At 47.9% G+C, this 16,939-nt stretch overlaps 1 protein-coding gene across 1 annotated transcript in view; it reads right to left on the bottom strand.

Moving 5' to 3' along the window:
- Window positions 1–6,194, bottom strand: part of RFT1 (RFT1 homolog) — a 36,917-nt gene extending 30,723 nt beyond the window's left edge. Inside the window, exons 1-3 of the mRNA XM_068558718.1 lie at window positions 6,078–6,194; window positions 2,361–2,446; window positions 177–293 (exon numbers count right to left, since the gene is read on the bottom strand). Of these exons, the coding sequence (XP_068414819.1) occupies window positions 177–293; window positions 2,361–2,446; window positions 6,078–6,140 (266 nt within the window). The 5' untranslated portion in view covers window positions 6,141–6,194. The remainder of the gene's footprint in view (window positions 1–176; window positions 294–2,360; window positions 2,447–6,077) is intronic.
- Window positions 6,195–16,939: the final 10,745 nt, after the last annotated feature.

The following is a 16,939-nucleotide window of genomic DNA, read 5'->3' as shown; positions in this document are numbered from 1 at the left end:
AGGGAATGCTCCTTCACACAGATGTTCTCCCCTTCCTGTCCCACGCCAAGGGCCCAGAAGCCCACTGCAAAACCCAAGCTGGAAACTATTCAGCTTTAGGCAAGTGTTGCTGTTTAATTTCTCACACTTATCACACTTGCCTCCGTGAAACCGTCTCTGGCCAAAGCACAACTCACGTTAGCCACAGGAGGTTGAGGGTCTGGCTCCAGTCCCGCTGGGTGCTGCCACTCAGACATGCTCTGCGGAAGGCCTCTCTGGCCAGGAAGATGGTGGTAGAGTAAAGCAGTGTTAGCCTGTAAAGGAAAAGCAGAAATCAACATGACATCTAGTTTTTTCATAGAGACAACTTCTGGGATTTTGCCAGCAATCGGGAGGAGGAAAAGTCTTGGTCATAAATCACTGGTGGTGATTGGCGGGGGGCAATGGTTTCTTACAGAAGCCCCCTCCCCAGCTAATCTGATCCATACCATAGGAGAGTTAGGAACCAAACAAGGGACATATGAGCGTGTGCCTACAGAGAGTTATGCCTAGGACAGAAACTGCCACAGAGGCCCCCAAAGCCTGCAGCCTTTGTGTCTATACAGAGATGTGGCTCTGACCATAAGGAGGAAAAAAGGACAAGATATGACCCCACACAGCAAGAGGGCCTCTTGGCCACCCTGAGACTGGTGACCTAATGACCCCTATGAAAGAAGCTAAGGCTCTATTGAGTGGAGAATCTCAACACAGGCAATGAGGCTGGCAACCACTACTGAGGCTGCTGCAACCCAGATGGGCAAGGCTTGCCCACGTTCCCCCTGGCGGGCTTACCTAGGTGGACCCTCCTGCACCTTAGCAAAGAGTAGCTACAGTTCCCCTTCCTCAACAGGCAGCTGATTGGATGAAGCCAGAAGGAGGATGGCCCAGGGCTAAGGTACCTGAGGTTGTCCAGGGACCATTCTGTGACCCAGTGCTTCTGTCCCAATGAGACTGAACTATACCTTAAGCAAGTGGACAGGCCAGACAAGGGCTGTCAATGCAGGGATCTGCAAATCTGGGGGAAGCCAGTGGGGAGAGGCCCAAACTGCTTTAAAGTCTGAGTACCTAAGAGGCCTTGGCCCTCTTCCTTCCTGCTGTTACAAGAGCATTTCTTATTTTTTAAAATAAATTTATTTATTTATTTATTTTTGGCTGCGTTGGGCCTTCGTTGCTGCGTGCAGGCTTTCTCTAGTTGTGGCGAGCAGGGGCTACTCTTCGTTGTGGTGCGCGGGCTTCTCATTGCAGGGGCTTCTCTTGCTGTGGAGCACAGGCTCTAGGGCAGGCGGGCTTCAGTAGTTGTGGCACGCAGGCTCAGTAGTTGTGGCTTGCAGGCTCTAGAGTGCAGGCTCAGTAGTTGTGGCGCATGGGCTTTGTTGCTCCGTGGCACGTGGGATCTTCCCGGACCAGGGATCGAACCTGTGTCCCCTGCATTGGCAGGCGAATTCTTAACCACTGTGCCACCAGGGAAGTCCCAAAAAGAGCATTTCTTAAAGTATGGTCCCTGTTTCAAAATCATTTGAAAAACTTGTCAAAGTGCAGGTTCCCGGGCACCGCCTCAGTCCTACCAATTGCAAAGCTCTCCAGATGATTCCTTTGCCCATCAAAGTTTGAGACCCTTCTCTAAGCTCTGAGAACAGAGCCAAGAGCATATGTTCGGTAAATATTAGATGTGAAATGCTGTCTGGAACATAATGTCTTGTTTACTAGGACATGAAAACACACCTGGGAAGCTGAGCTATACTGAGCACTCACATCACTTCATATACTTTTGTGTCATTTGTGAAGACAGAATATGTGTGGGTGTCCTTGAACAGACAGGAGGAGAGTAAAAGAAACAGAGTCTAAAAGACAAAGCAAGTTGGCTTTCTAAGAGCCTCCAAGGAACTAATGACAAGGACTCAGCTCTCATCCCACTGCCACTTTCCAATTATAAAATTCACTGAGGAGGGAAGGAAGGTAGCTGTTCCAGCCCTGCAATTACAAAGCACATCCTCACGATCTGCAGAATTCCTGCTTCCTTTGCTACCAGCAGGACGAGAACACAGGATTATACCTGAGTTGGAGTTTGCAGTGAATTACTCCCACTCCTCTCCTGGGTTCTAAGGCACAGCGGAAGAGCGGGCAGAGAAATGTGTATTTGGAGGCTGCTAATGGAAAACACACCATGGGTCCATTAAAAGCAACATCGCCTAACGCTTCTCTTCAGCCCACTGCTGAAACACTCTGCTTCTGGTAAAGGTCCATGCTTCTAAAATCCAAGGGTGACACACAGGTACACAGTTTGAAGAAAACCGGACTAGGGATGTGAATTGTGGACAATGCCAGGGTACACCCTTTCTTACCTGACATTCACTATGCCAACGATTTCCTTTGACAGGAAGCGAAGAATAAATGCATTTAAGACAAAGGTGATCAATCGAAACAACACCTACAGAAAAAGAAAAAAAATACATAAGAATAAATTATATTGGGAAGGTTTACTTTGCTGAAATGAACACAAGATGGCTGCTCTTCTTAATGTAACGACATACAGCAGCTTTGCCAGAGAGATTCTCTTTAAAATGCTCAACCTGTCTGCATTGCTTCTGAAATCTCATTCCTTGGGGTCTCTCGGCACTCTCGTGCAATGGTCAAAGAACCCAAGAAGGCGTGTGGAAGTCTCCCTAATTTACTGATGAGAAGAGGGAGGCCCTGACAGATTCACTGAATTTCTTCAAGTTCAGTCAGGCACTCTAGGGAGCAGAAAGGGAATTCTAGTTAGTGCTTCACACTGGCCTTCCCTCCAGCCTGTTTAGAAAGAGCACACGCTTAGCAAGTGGGAGTTTGCAGAATATAGCAGATTTACCAGGAATCACGGAATCTAATTTCTCCTTCTTTGCCTAGTAATATCTAAGGATCCAACAATGACGTTAAATCTCTTTGAACTTCGGTTTCTCAATTAGAAAACAGAAAAGGCTATGTTTATTTACTGAATATTTGCCACTTTCCAGAGAGGAACTGAAATACCTTTCAAAAAACTACAATAAGATTATACAATAGAGGGGAAAGGAAAACAGAGTCCAGCTATTGCCATTTGAAAAGGATATATCCTGAGACTTTCAAGCCTGTGAATTCAAGAAAACCACCTGAACAAAGAATTCTTCCCATGAGACAGAGAAAAACAGGTTGCAATTAAGTGAGGTTGCCAAATGGGGATGATGGCTGGGGTGCAAGCCTCACTAAGTGACACCCCCTCTGCATCCTGGCAGCAACACAGATGTAACTCAAGGGCACTCCAGAGCAAATGACAGATCACTTCTGTGTCAAGCACTCTCAGAGTTACACATGAACAGCTGCAATCTGGAAAATTCAAACTATGCCAATGGACCACAGTGGTCTGAAAATCTCCGGGGGAAGGTATGACCAAAAAGGGAGATTGCAGTCTAACACTGTCCCTGAAGTGTCACAGAGCAGCAAGGTCTCCAAAGCCAAGGTATCACAGTGTTAACCTTTATGGAGTCAAAGGTGATCTTTTGAAAGTCTGATGAAAGCTTGGTAGCTTCTCCTTAGAAACATGCGGGTACATACATAGACACCAAATTCTGTATTCAATTTTAGAGATTTGAAACCAATTCATGCAGCTCTTAATGGAAAAAGTACTCAGCTGAGAGTCTCAACTCACCATTTAGCTAAACCCATCATCTTCTAATTTCTGTAAGCCTCAATTTTCATCCCTGTCAAGTGAGGCTACCTATCACAGAGAGTTGATGACAAGGATCAAAAGACATCGTGGAAGTGAAAGCATTTTTGAAAAATGCATACAAATGAAAGGCATTAATACACTATGGCTGGCTCAGAGTTACAGAGAATAAGCTCTTAAATTCTTTCAGAACACAATGTAATTGCAAAGCTACCTCAAGTGTCTGCATTGTAATTTGAGAAAACACACAAGACTGAATTAAAACACTCCAAGAAACCTAAAGATTGTAGCTATTTAAAAAAAAAACCCACATGCACACATTTATGTTAACTTCAAAGTTATCACTAAGAAACTTAATGTCTTAGGCTATATCCATATCTCCTAATTGGTTTGAATAAAGGTTTGAGCTAATGAAGCTATGAGGTTGCTCACACTCCCCAGTATTTGCTCGGTATAGTGGCCCTTATTAGCAACATTTGTAAAGGACTTAACAGTTTAAAAAAAACAAAAGCCCTTTCACATCTGTTAATTACCTGACCCCTAAAAGCAACTGGGTGAATGCACGGGAGGGAAGCAAGTAAACTCGGAGCAAAGGGATTTGCCCACATGGCAAGCAAATGACCCAGCTTGACCTTATGGGTAAGGCCACCCGACTCCTAGTCTAGTGTGTTTTCTGCTATGACTTGTTTTCTTTTAATGAAGCTAATCTCAGTAGTAAGGTATCATCAAAGGTTGAACAATCAACACTGTGGCTAAAGCACTGAATTCAAACAGTTATTAATGTTGTGAAATAGAAAAAAAAACACAACTAGGTAACTTAGGGTTCACCTAATTTAGGGTTAGATGACTAGCTAATGTTCATTAAGTGCATATCTTGTGCAAGGAATTCTTCTACATGCCTTACATAGACTGGCTCATTTCACCCCTACAGTGACCATTTTAAAAATTCATATTACCATAATAAAACTAGCTAACATTTATTAAGTACTTATAATATGCCAGGCACTTAGGCATTCCATCTAATCTCCCTAATGACATTATGAGGTTGCATTATTGGTCTAATTTAAGATGAGGAAACTGATGATTGTAGAAGTCAAGAGATTTTCCCCAAGTGCAGGCATCTAGCAAGTGGCAAGGCCCAAACCTGAGCCCTAGTCTGCCTGGTGCTTTCTCCTAACCTCTATGTGAAATGCTGCCTCTCTAAAACAAGGGGAAAGGTAGACTCAGGACTTTTGTGAGGAAGGATTGAATGGGTCGAGAGTGAGACATAGAGAAACTGAGCCACATGACTTAGAATGACCAGGTTCTAGGGTTAAAAGAATCTTTACGATACCATTTGGATCAACTGGCATGCACCATATCTGACGTGAAAATTAGGGCCAAGAAGGGAAAGTGACTTGTCCAAGGTCACACTGCCTTAAGGAAGAGTGCATACTAAGAGTCAGAGCATACTACTGTTAAGTGCAATTATCTGAATAACCCCAACCTAGCCTCACAGCAACCTTATGAGCTAGGTACTACTATTACCCCCATTTTCTGAGGAGGAGCTGAGGCTTAGCAGGTGAAGTCACTTGTCCTGGGTCATGCAACAAGGACATGGTAGAACCAAGATTCCAGTCCAGGCCTGTCTGAGCCCAGGTCCCTGTTCTTCGCCATGCCATATTGTCTCTCTGAACTCACTGGGAGTCAGAGTTTGAAAAAAGTGTTTGAGGGGGCTTCCCTGGTGGCGTAGTGGTTGAGAGTCTGCCTGCCAATGCAGGGGACACGGGTTCGAGCCCTGGTCTGGGAAGATCCCACATGGCGCGGAGCAACTGGGCCCGTGGGCCACAATTACTGAGCCTGCGCGTCTGGAGCCTGTGCTCCGAAACAAGAGAGGCCGCGATAGTGAGAGGCCCGCGCACGGCGATGAGGAGCGGCCCCCGCTTGCCACAACTAGAGAAAGCCCTCGCACAGAAACGAAGACCCAACACAGCCATAAATAAAAATAAATAAATTTTTAAAAAAAGTGTTTGAGGGTAAGGAGTGGGACATGGAAAAAATAAACCCTTGCCTTAAAAAAATATGAGATTCTAGAGCACCAGAGGCACCCCTGCCACCTGATCTAACCCTCCCCTACTGCCATATGGGATAGATAATGCTCAAGAGGAAAGTGGTTTGTTTGCAGTCTCCCAGCCAGGATTCTGAACGCAGGCTCCCAGCTCCGGGTCCAGGTGTCCCCTCTCGGCCGCCGCCGCCGCCACCGCCTCTCGCGGAACCCCTCCGTAGTAGCGGGGTTCACGCCAGGGCTGGGTCTGCCCCGGGATGGGCTCTCAAGGGCCCCAGGGCCACCTCCCCGTGAATCCCGGCTGCGGAACGGGGTGGGGCCGGCCCGGCAGAGTACCTGCAGGAGGAGACCAGAGGAGGCCAGCCGGGCCGCCTGGCCCAGCACCTCCCGGGGGCGCATAGCCTCAGCGCCCGGGGTCCATCACCAGTAAACGCCTCAGACGGCCGGCTTTGTCGCAAGAAGATAGCGTCACGGAGCGGCTCGTTCGCTGACTGGCGATTTTGTACGGCGGAGGCGGGGCACCGGAAGATCTGGCCCTTTAAGTGGACCGGGTTCGGATGAGTCAGCGTGGTTGCGCCGCATCGCCTCTGCCGTTTGAGAGAACGTGTGGTTTCTGTGCGTATGCCTCCCTGTTCCAAATAAGTTAAATACTGTGACCATACTAAGAGGCGCTGTTAAAGTAGCCAAAGGCCCTTCTCTGAGGCTCCCAGCCCACCAACCAAGAAACACTAACTTCCCTGGCCTCATCTGTCAAAAGGAACAAACTATTCACTGGCCTCCGTAATAAGATTTTTGCCATTTGACCTTTGCTTACAAAATCACGGACACTGTCCCCTGAATTACAGTAGACAGGATTGTCCCAATTTTACAACGAAAGAACTGAGGACCAGAAGTTGAATACAGCATCTTCATATGTGTGGTTTTGTGTAATCCTTTCTCAAGCGTTGAAAATTGGGACCTGTTGTCAGAGATGAGTAAGGTGAGACGTGGAGACGTGAAGTGACTTGTTCATATATACATAACTTGTGCCTGGGTGGAGTGGACCCCAGGCTCCTGATCCTAAACTTGCCTCACTTGTCTGCATGCCACCAATTGTGAGGACAGAGCAGAAGAATGGTAGGAAAGTGCTTCATAAAATGTAAAGTGCCCGACACAGTCGGCTGTTGTTCTGTCCATGCTCCTATCATCTACTATGCGGGCCATAGGAAGCTCCATCTATCTCTTTTAGGCACTCGGTGATTTGACCCCAACCTACCTTTCAACCACCTTTCACACTCTCACTGCCCTTTCACAACACATTCTAGGCTCTCGCCATTTGGATCCCTTACATTTCCTCAAACAGGCCCAAATTGGCCTTTGCTCTGCTGCCAACTCTGCCCAAAGTGCCTTCCTTTCGAAATGGCACTGCCTACCCTCCCAGGCCCCAGTGTTCTGACTTGTGAGTATAACAGCACCTGCTAAAGACTGAATGTTTGTGTCCTCCCCAAATTCATATGTTGAAGCCCTAATTTCCAATGTGGTGGTAATTGGAGGTGGGACCTTTGGGAGGTAATTAGGTCACGAGAGTGGAGCCCTCAAGAATGGGGTTAGTGACCTTACAAGAAGAGACCAGAGAGATGAACTCTCTCCCTGCCATGTGAGGATACAGCAAGAAGGCAGCTGGCTGCAAACCAGGAAGAGGGCTCTCACTAAGAACTGAATCGGCCACTTTATCTTGGACTTCCCAGCCTTCAGGACTGCAAGAAATAAACTCCTGTTGTTTAAGCCACCCAGCCTATGGTATTCTATTACGGCAGCCTAAGCAGATAAAGGCAGCGTCTGTAGGGCTTCCCTGGTGGTGCAGTGGTTAGGAATCCACCTGCCAATGCAGGGTACACGGGTTTGATCCCTGGCCTGGGAGGATCTCACATGCTGTAGAGCAACTAAGCCACAACTACTGAGCCCGCCTGCCACAACTACTGAAGCCCACGCGCCTGGAACCTGTGCTCTGCAACAAGAGAAGCCACGACAGTGACAGGCCCGTGCACCGCAACGAAGAGTAGCCCCCGCTCGCCGCAACTAGAGAAAGCCTGCGCACAGCAACGAAGACCCAACACAACCAAAAGTAAAAACAAATAAATAAATTTATTTAAAAAAAAAAAAGACAGCACCTGTAAAGCACTTTGTAACCCTTTATAGCTCTTAGCACAGTCTGCTTTGCAGTGAAGAGACTAGGCTATGTCTAAACATCCCATGAGTTCCAGTAAGGCAGGAATGAAGTCCATTTGGCTTTGCCTCCTGCAGCAGTGGCAGAGAAAGTCCCCAGGACACCCGTGAATGCTTCCTGACCTATTATTGCTGCTACTACTGCTGGAAACAGACTATGGGGTTCAAGGCCTATGCACGTCCCCCACTCCCATCTTGCCAGATTAATCAAATTCTGTCTTATGGCAGGGGCTCAGAATGTAAGCTTTTGACTGTCAGACAGACCTGACCCTGAATCCTCATTCTGCTACTCACTAACCAGGTGACCGCTATATGCTCAGCTATTAAATAGGGGATATTATCTGCCCTGTGATGGCAATCGTAAGGATTATAGTAGACAAAAGTCTGGCCTTTCAGGAGCTTAAATTCTAGTGGAAGGAAGATCGAAAAAAAAAAAAAAAACCCTAGTAAATAAATAATAAAATTTCACATAGTGATAAGTGCTATGAAAGAATGAAATAAGATAAGGTAATAGAGGCTCTTAGATGGGGAGGGAGGGGTGCTGTTCCGGAAGGCAAAGCAAATTAGGCAACCACTTGGAGAGGAGAGCAAAATGCTGGAGGGTGGAGGTATTCAGCCTGTGGGCCGAGATGCCCAAGGCCTTGACCTGGGCTGCCTGCCCACCCCCATGGACCTTGGCAGGTGAGGTGGGATCTGGCTCCCTCTTTCCCCGGCCAAGCAGCTGCCTCCTCCACAGCTCCTCCTTGGAGTGCAAACAGCCAAGAGCTCTTTTTTTTTGTCTGCTCTGCACGGCATGTGGGATCTTAGTTTCCCGACCAGGGATCGAACCCACGCTCCCGCATTGGAATCACGGAGTCTTAACCACTGGACCACCAGGGAAGTCCCCAAGAGCTCTTCACGTCAACATACTCTAACCCTAGGCATCCAGGTGGGCTGGTCTGGGAGTGACTAGGGAATCGTTTCACTGGGGGCAAAGAAGCCAAAGGGAAATGCTCCAAGCTAAGTCCAAGGTGCAAAGCCTCCCCGGAGTCCAGGGTTCAGACCCCAAGGGGCTTCTGGGCAGGGAGTTAGGGGCCCTTTTCTCTCATTCTGGAGGGTAGGATTTAGCAAGGAGAGATTGAGCAGACACTTTGTGCCCAGAGCCGTGCTGGGTGCACGGGTGTGTGGGACAGAAGGAACGGTAATGAGAATCAGTGAGCACCGACCACTGACTCCATGTCAGGTGCTCGTGTGAGCACTGCACATGCATGTACTAACCCCTTCATCCTCTCAACAACTCATGAGGTAGGTATTACAGATGAGGACTCTGGGAGAGCTGCAGAGGTTGAACCGCAGTGGGCTTGAAGTTGTCCCCTGCCTCTGTGCTGAGCCTCTCCAAAGGCCTTGCCTCTGTTAGAGGTATTGGCACCAACAGGGCCTGGCACACTCCTGTGTGCCACACTCCTGTGTGGAGGGCTAAGCACAGGGCTGGTGAGCTGTGACCCACTGGCTATTGCCTGTTTTAAACCACCTGTAAGCTAAAGATAATTTTTATAATTTTAAAAGGTTGGGAAAAAAATCAAAAGAAGACTATTTCATGACACATGAAAATTACATGAAATTCAGATTTCAGGGTCCACAGTAAAGGTTTTTTTAATTAGAAAATTGGAATCGGGGCTTCCCTGGTGGTGCAGTGATTAAGAATCTACCTGCCAATGCAGGGGACATGGGTTCGAGCCCTGGTCCAGGAAGATCCCACATGCCGTGGAGCAACTGAGCCCATGTGCCACAACTACTGAGCCCTCGTGCCACAACTACGGAGACCCGCACGCCTAGAGCCCATGCTCCACAACAAGAGAAGCCTCCGCAATGAGAAGCCCGCGCACTGCAGTGGAGAGTAGCCCCCACTCACCGCAACTAGAGAAAGCCTGCGCGCAGCAAAGACCCAACACAGCCAAAAATAAATAAATTAAATAAATAAATTTTATAAAATAAAAAAGAAAATTGGAATCATATTGTACATTTCCACTGTATTTTCAAATTATTATTTTTTTAAATTGAAGTACAGTTGTTGATGTACGACATTATGTAAATTTCAGGTGTACAACATAGTGATTCACAAGTTTTAAAGGTTATATTCCACTTACAATTATTATAAAATATTGGCTATATTCCCTGTTTTCTAATATATCCTTGTAGCTTATTTATTTTATACATAGTAGTTTGTACCTCTTAATCTCCACCCCTATCTTGCCCCTCCCCACAAATAAAGTTTTATTGGAACACAACCACATCCATCCATTTGTTTACTTGTTGTCTATAGCTACTGTCTTACTAGAACAGCAGAATAGTTTGGCCTGAAAAACTGAAAATATTTACCATCTGGCCTTTTAAAGAAAAAGTTTGCCAATCCTGGTGATCACCATTGAGCCCCGGTGCCTGACAAGCAGTGGGCATTTCAATATTGAATGAATGAATGCATACATAAATGAAATTTTAAGTTCAGTTTAAAAAATATTTTAATGGTGGAAGAGTTTTATTGGCCCATGGCAAGACACAAAATGATTAATGATGATAATGATGATAAGAAGAGTTCTTTCCTGGGGGTTGCCTGGTTTGGAGAGCAAGTGACCCCTGGGAGAACACTAGACTATCACTGGTGGTCATTGAAGGAGCTGTTTCTCTGGGCTTCCCTGCCCCCCTCGCCCCCTGCTCTCCATGGCAGGTAGCCTCCCTGCCAGGGAAAGCTGACCTGAGCTGGCTATTTTATTACAAAGCTGGAGGGAGTGCCAGGGCTGTTGCCAAGCCAGTTAGACTCCTGGGGCAGCAGGGCAGGGAGGGAGGTGGCTGGCGGGTGGGGAGGCAGGATGGAAGATATGGGAAGCAGGACCTTGGACCTCAGCTGGGAGGAGGCAGAAGAGCTGGGCATGGTCCTATACACCAGCCACTAGCTCTGCCCTGCCAAGGCTTCCTGCTGCCCAGAGGACCTCCACCAATGCCCCCCTGCAAGAGAAACTCAAGACTCTGTCCCTCACTCACAAGTCCCCGGGCATGAGAATTTGGCTGTGCTACTAGTAGTCCACATTTGCTGAGCCCGTGTAGGCACTATGCTGCACGCTTCACTTTCCTGATCTCATTTTACTCCCACAGCAGCCCCACAACGTAGGCACCATTATTATCCCCATTTTACAGACCAGGAGACTGAGGCTTAGCGGGTTAAGGGACTTGCCTAAGGGCTAGTAAATGACGGTGCCAGAATTTGCACAGGGCAGTGTGACTCTCAGACCCTTAACCAGGACTAAACCAGGTGGTTTATTGTTAGTGCTGATTTTTTGGCTCCACTTCAGCAGTTCTGATTTAGGAAGGCTGGGGTGGGCCTAGGAATATGCATTAACCTGCACTCTGGGTGGTTCTGATACAGTGGACCAAGCTCTGAGAAGGACAGCCTGAGGGCAGATCTTCAGGCACCTTGGAAAATCTACCTCTTTCAGTGGGCTGGGAAATTCTGTCTGCTTAAAGCAAGCAAACTGAGTCCTGAGATCTGCCCCCAGGCCCATCCAGCCATCAAGGGGTCTTGCTCTCAGGATTGGGCCACAGTTCAGTGGTCAGGGCAGCAGGGACTGGAGGCGGTGCCTGCGCGAGGGCCTTGGGGAAATTTTGTATCAGGAAGGGTGCACAGTGCAGCCCCTGGGTCCCAGGGTCTGCCCAGGGGTTGGGGGTGAGCAGCCACAGGGCCCTGGCCTTGCTGGCTCCTGTGGGCTTTGATTTGTGCAGAGATACTGCAATGTCCACTCATCAGCCTAGTTCATATCAACACAATGTCTGTTCCAGAGCCACCACCCTGTGCTGGGCATTAGGAGGGAAGGTAAGGGTGAATGAGTCACAATCGCTGCCCTCTCAGAGCTCAGGGTCCCTCTCCAAGAGAACACGACTGTGATACCAGGCAGGCTGAGGTGGAAAAAAACAGGCAAGGGAAGCTCAGGGTCGGGGTCAGAGCTCTCTGGCGAGGGCATCAGGGAAGCTTTCCCGCAGGGACCGTTTTTGAGCTACACCTTGAAGGGAGAGAGGGCTTGGTCAGACAGAGGGACATGCAGGCAGAGAGAACACAGAGGAGGAAACTTGCCGAGCCCATTGGAGGACCCAGGAAGTGCCTTTGACTGCCCTGGAGTGCAGGAGGTCCTCCCCCACTGGTCTGTGGCCAGTGCCGGGCTGGTAGCCCTGAGAAGAACAGCAAGTTCATGGATGTGGACAAGCATGTGTGAATGAATACAAATTCAGGCACATGTGTTCACATGCATGGGGGGAGGTGAGCGTGCATCTGTATGTGTGTGCAGGTCTATTTGCCAGGATCTGCCTTCAGACAGACAAAGTCTGTGTGTGGGAGTATGTGCGCACACACATGAATGCATACATGCTTGTGAGTTTATGTATGAGCACGGATGTGAAAATGTGAATGTAAGATCACGTGCAGTGCACGCAGCCAGTGAACGTGTGGGGACATGAAGGTGTGTGTGCACGCAGGTATACACATATGTAGGCTGCCTCAGGGAGTCAGCCTCTGGACTTTCTGATTCTGGGTCCATCGCCCCCATAAGTGTAAAAATGGTTAACATTGTGAGTCAGGCCTCCACTTTTCATGCATCACCTCAATTAACCCTCTCATCAATCTTACATGGTGGGGGGACTTCCCTGGTGGCAAAGTGGTTAAGAAACTGCCTGCGAATGCAAGGGACACGGGTTCGAGCCCTGGTCTGGGAAGATCCCACATGCCGCAGAGCAGCTAAGCCTGTGCGCCACAACTACTGAGCCTGCGCTCTAGAGCCCACGTGCCACAACTACTGAAGCCCGCACACCTGGAGCCCGTGCTCCCCAGCAAGAGAAGCCACCGCAATGAGAAGCCCATGCACTGCAGTGGAGAGTAGCCCCCGCTCGCCGCCACTAGAGAAAGCCCGCATGCAGCAATGAAGACCCAACGCAGCAAAAAATAAATAAATAAATAAATAAATTTATTTAAAACAAAATTTTACATGGTGGGCTTATAATAGTTATATAATAATCATCTGAGTTATTATCCCCATTTTACAGATGAAGAAACTGAAGTTTAGAAAAGTAAAGTGACTTGCTCAGGGTTACCCAGCCAATAGGTAGCAGAGCTGGGATTGAGCTCAGACTGTCAGACCTCAAAGGCCCCCGTTTACCATTTTCTGCAAGCTGCTTCTCAGCAATTCACAAAGCTCCCAGGGAGGAAACGCCCCTGGCACATTCCCACCCCTGGCACATTCCCGCCCCTGGCCTGGACCTGGCATAAACACCCAGGGCTTCTTCTCACATGCTAGGTAGGAAGGGGCTGTCCCTGGGGCCTGGCTCTTGGGACCCAGGGCTACACACGTAGAAAGGTCACATAGAGGTGAAACGGGGCAGACTTTGTTTATCCAAAACCCCAAAGAATTTGGGCCAGAGCCAGTGGAGGCCACTAGCCTGAGCACATGGTGTGTTTGCTGCCCTATGGAACAACAGTCCAGCATGGAGAGTTGCCCCCAGGCCCTCCCGGGCCTGTTTTCTCGAAGGCTACTTGCCAGGACCTGCTCATGAAGAAGGTGGGGGTCGAGCCTGGGGACCAGAGTGGAGTCGGGTACCAGGGCAGGCCCTTCCTGGACCTGACAGCCTGCTAGCGGCAGCAGCACCACCAACTTGCATTTGTGTCTTTTTTCTTGCATTGAGGACGCAAGTGTCTTGTAAAAACCAAAACAGGCAATAACAATTTTTTAAAAAATAGGTCTCACAGAATCATTTTCCTCAACCATTTGGAGATGGACTGATCTAAGTTCAAGTGTCTTTTAGGTAAGACACTTCGTTTCTCCAAGCCTCTGTTTCCTCATCTGTAAAATGGGGATAATAATAATACCTGCCACATGGGTTATGGTGAGAGTTAAATGAGACAATGCATGCAGAGGCTTCCATACTGCCAGGCACATAGACTGAGCATGCTCAACAAATAGGAGCTATTAGTGTTATTTTCATTGTATTTGCATCAATAGAGCTGACATCGTTTCTCCCTGTGACCTTGGAAAATCATGTAATATTTGGACCTCCATCCTCCACCCACATAGAGATTATTTTGACTCTTTTTTTTCTTACACTCATTTTTTTTAAATTAATTTTTTTGGGGGTGGCCATGTCGCACAGCATGTGAGATCTTAGTTCCCCAACCAGGGATTGAACCCATGCCCCCTTCAGTGGAAGCACGGAGTCTTGACCACTGAACTGCCAGGGAAGTCCCAGGCTCATTTAAATGTTTTAAAATATATAACTTGGGCTTCCCTGGTGGCGCAGTGGTTGAGAATCTGCCTGCCAATGCAGGGCACACGGGTTTGAGCCCTCTTCTGGGAAGATTCCACATGCCATGGAGCGACTAGGCCCGTGAGCCACAATTGCTGAGCCTGCGCGTCTGGAGCCTGTGCTCCGCAACAAGAGAGGCCGCGATAGTGAGAGGCCCGCGCACCATGATGAAGAGTGGCCCCCACTTGCCGCAACTAGAGAAAGTCCTCGCACAGAAACGAAGACCCAACACAGCCATAAATAAATAAATAAATAAATAAAATTTAAAATAGATAACTTATTTTCATAATTCTGTACCATAAAATTCACCCCTTTTAAAGTGTACAATTTAATTGTAAATCAACTCTATTTCAATACAAATTTAAAAAATAATAACAAAATAAAATACAACATCATAATATTAAAAAATAAAAATAAAAAATAAGGTGTACAATTCAGTGGGTGTTAGCATATTCACGCTTGGAGGGCGTTCTCCAACCATCACCACTATCTAATTCCAGAATATTTTCATCACTCCCAAAAGAAACTCCATACTCATTAGCAGACACTCCCCTTTTCCCCTTCTCCTCAGCTCCTGGCAATGACTAATCTACTTTGTGTCTCTTTGTATTTGCCTATTCTGGACGTTTCCTATAAATGGAATCATATAGAATGGGGTATTTTGCACCCAGAATCTTTCACTTAGCATTAATGTTTTGTAGAGTCATCCATGTTGTTGCAGGTATCATTGCTTCATTCCTTTTTATGGCTGAATAATATTCCATTTTATGGGTATATCACATTTTGTTTATCCATTCATTAGCTGATGAACATTTGAGTTGTTTCCACTTTTTGGTTATTATGAGTAATGCTGCTATGAACATTTGTGTACAGATATTTGTGTGGACATGTTTTCAGTTCTCTTGGTTATGTACCTAGGAGTGGGATTGCTGGGGTCTTGTGGTAACCCTGTTTTCCACTGTGGCTGTAGTATTTTACATTCCCACTGGCAGTGTATGAGGGTTCCAATTTCCCCACATCCTCACCAATACATATTATTGTCCATGTTTTTGATCACAGTCATCCTCACGGGTGTGAAGTGATATCTCATTGTGGTTTTGATTTGCATTTCCGTAATGACTAATGATGTTGAGCATCTTTTCATGTGCTTATTGGCTATTTGTATATCTTTTTTGGAGACATGTCTCTTCAAATCCTTTGCCATTTAAAAATTCTTTTTATTTTAGCTAACATTTACTGAGCACCTCCTGTGTGCTGACTTACTGGGATGGGAAGGGGCACACAGAGCCATGGACTCTGCTTGGGACATGAAGACTTGCCTTGCTCTGCCTCCCAGAGCTGTCACACTGGAGCATGTGTGTGATAAAAGGGACTCTGATCCAAGAGGGGAGGAGGCACAGACTGGACAAGGGCCTCGGGTTTCAGAGGCTGTCTGTGCCATGCACCCTCCCAGGGGCCCGCCTTGCCCACAGGCTGCCCTGCCACACCTGACACCGGTGTGACTGATATGTGGCAGCCACCCAGGTCACCAACAGAGGAGGCACCCTCTGGGTAAGCACCCTCAGGGAATCCCAATTTAAACCCATGGCCACCCAGCCAGGGTCCCCACACAGTCCCTGGTCATCTCCAGGCAGCTCTGCAGGGTGAATGCTAGGGATAGTGAGGCTGCTGGAGCCTGAGCAATAGGAAGACAGAGGGGCCTACTCTGCCCCACACGGCTGTGTGCTTTAGGCATGTCCCTTGATGTCTCTGAGCCTCAGTTTTCTCATCTGTGAAATGGGAGACTAACAACGCAATCTCTTGAGGTGCTTCTGAAGCTGAAATGAAATGATGCATGCAAAGGGGTTTACACAGGTTGGGGGAGAGGAAATGTTCACTCAATATAACGTATGTTACTTTTTTGTTATCTGGGACGAGAGGGACGAGATGATCTACAAATGCTCGACTCCTCCTAGAAAAGAGAGGTGATAAGGAGCCAGTAGAACCCCCACGTCATATGAAAGGAGCAAAGGGGCAAGCCAGACTCTCCCAGTCACAGCTACCTCTATGGGAAGGAGCTGTCCTGATTTCAGGGGTACCCAAAAAAGAATTTCAGAGGCAGCAGCCCCAGGAGGGGTTGCAGCAGCCCCATCCTAGGAAGCTGTCTGGTCTCTGGGACTTTCTGGTCTCCATCCCGGCTTCTCCTCACCCCTCCCAGCCCGTGCCACGGCAGCCAGGCGCCTTCTCACTGGTCTGCCGAGCTCATGGCTGAAAGGAAGTACGTTTCCAGATAGAGTGAAAATAGATCCTTCTCCAAATATGCTCTTTGTGGCTAAGAAAAATAAGTCGAACCAAGAGGGAAAAGAGAGCAGAGAGCAGCCATCAGATGGGGCCAGGCCTGGGCGGTTCTGGAGGGGCAAGCTGCAGATGGGTGGGGGTTGGGCTTGTACAACAGAATGGTATGTGTGCATGTGTGTGTGTGCGTGCATGTGTGTGAGTGTGTGCATGTGTGTGAGTGTGTGCATGTGTGTGAGTGTGTGCATGTGTGCGTGACTGACTTTAAGCATGACTGAGCATGTGTGATAGTAAACGTGGGTATGGGAGTGGGTATGTGTGAATGTGTGTGAGTGTATATGTGAGTGTGTGGATGCAGGTTGAGTGTCTGAGTGCACTTGTGTATCAGGCAAAGTCTGTGA

This window comes from Eschrichtius robustus, chromosome 12, assembly GCF_028021215.1.
Source record: "Eschrichtius robustus isolate mEscRob2 chromosome 12, mEscRob2.pri, whole genome shotgun sequence".
Classification (NCBI taxonomy): Eukaryota; Metazoa; Chordata; class Mammalia; order Artiodactyla; family Eschrichtiidae; genus Eschrichtius; species Eschrichtius robustus.
Note: the sequence above shows the minus strand (reverse complement) of the source record. Positions and strands in the feature narration are given on the sequence as shown.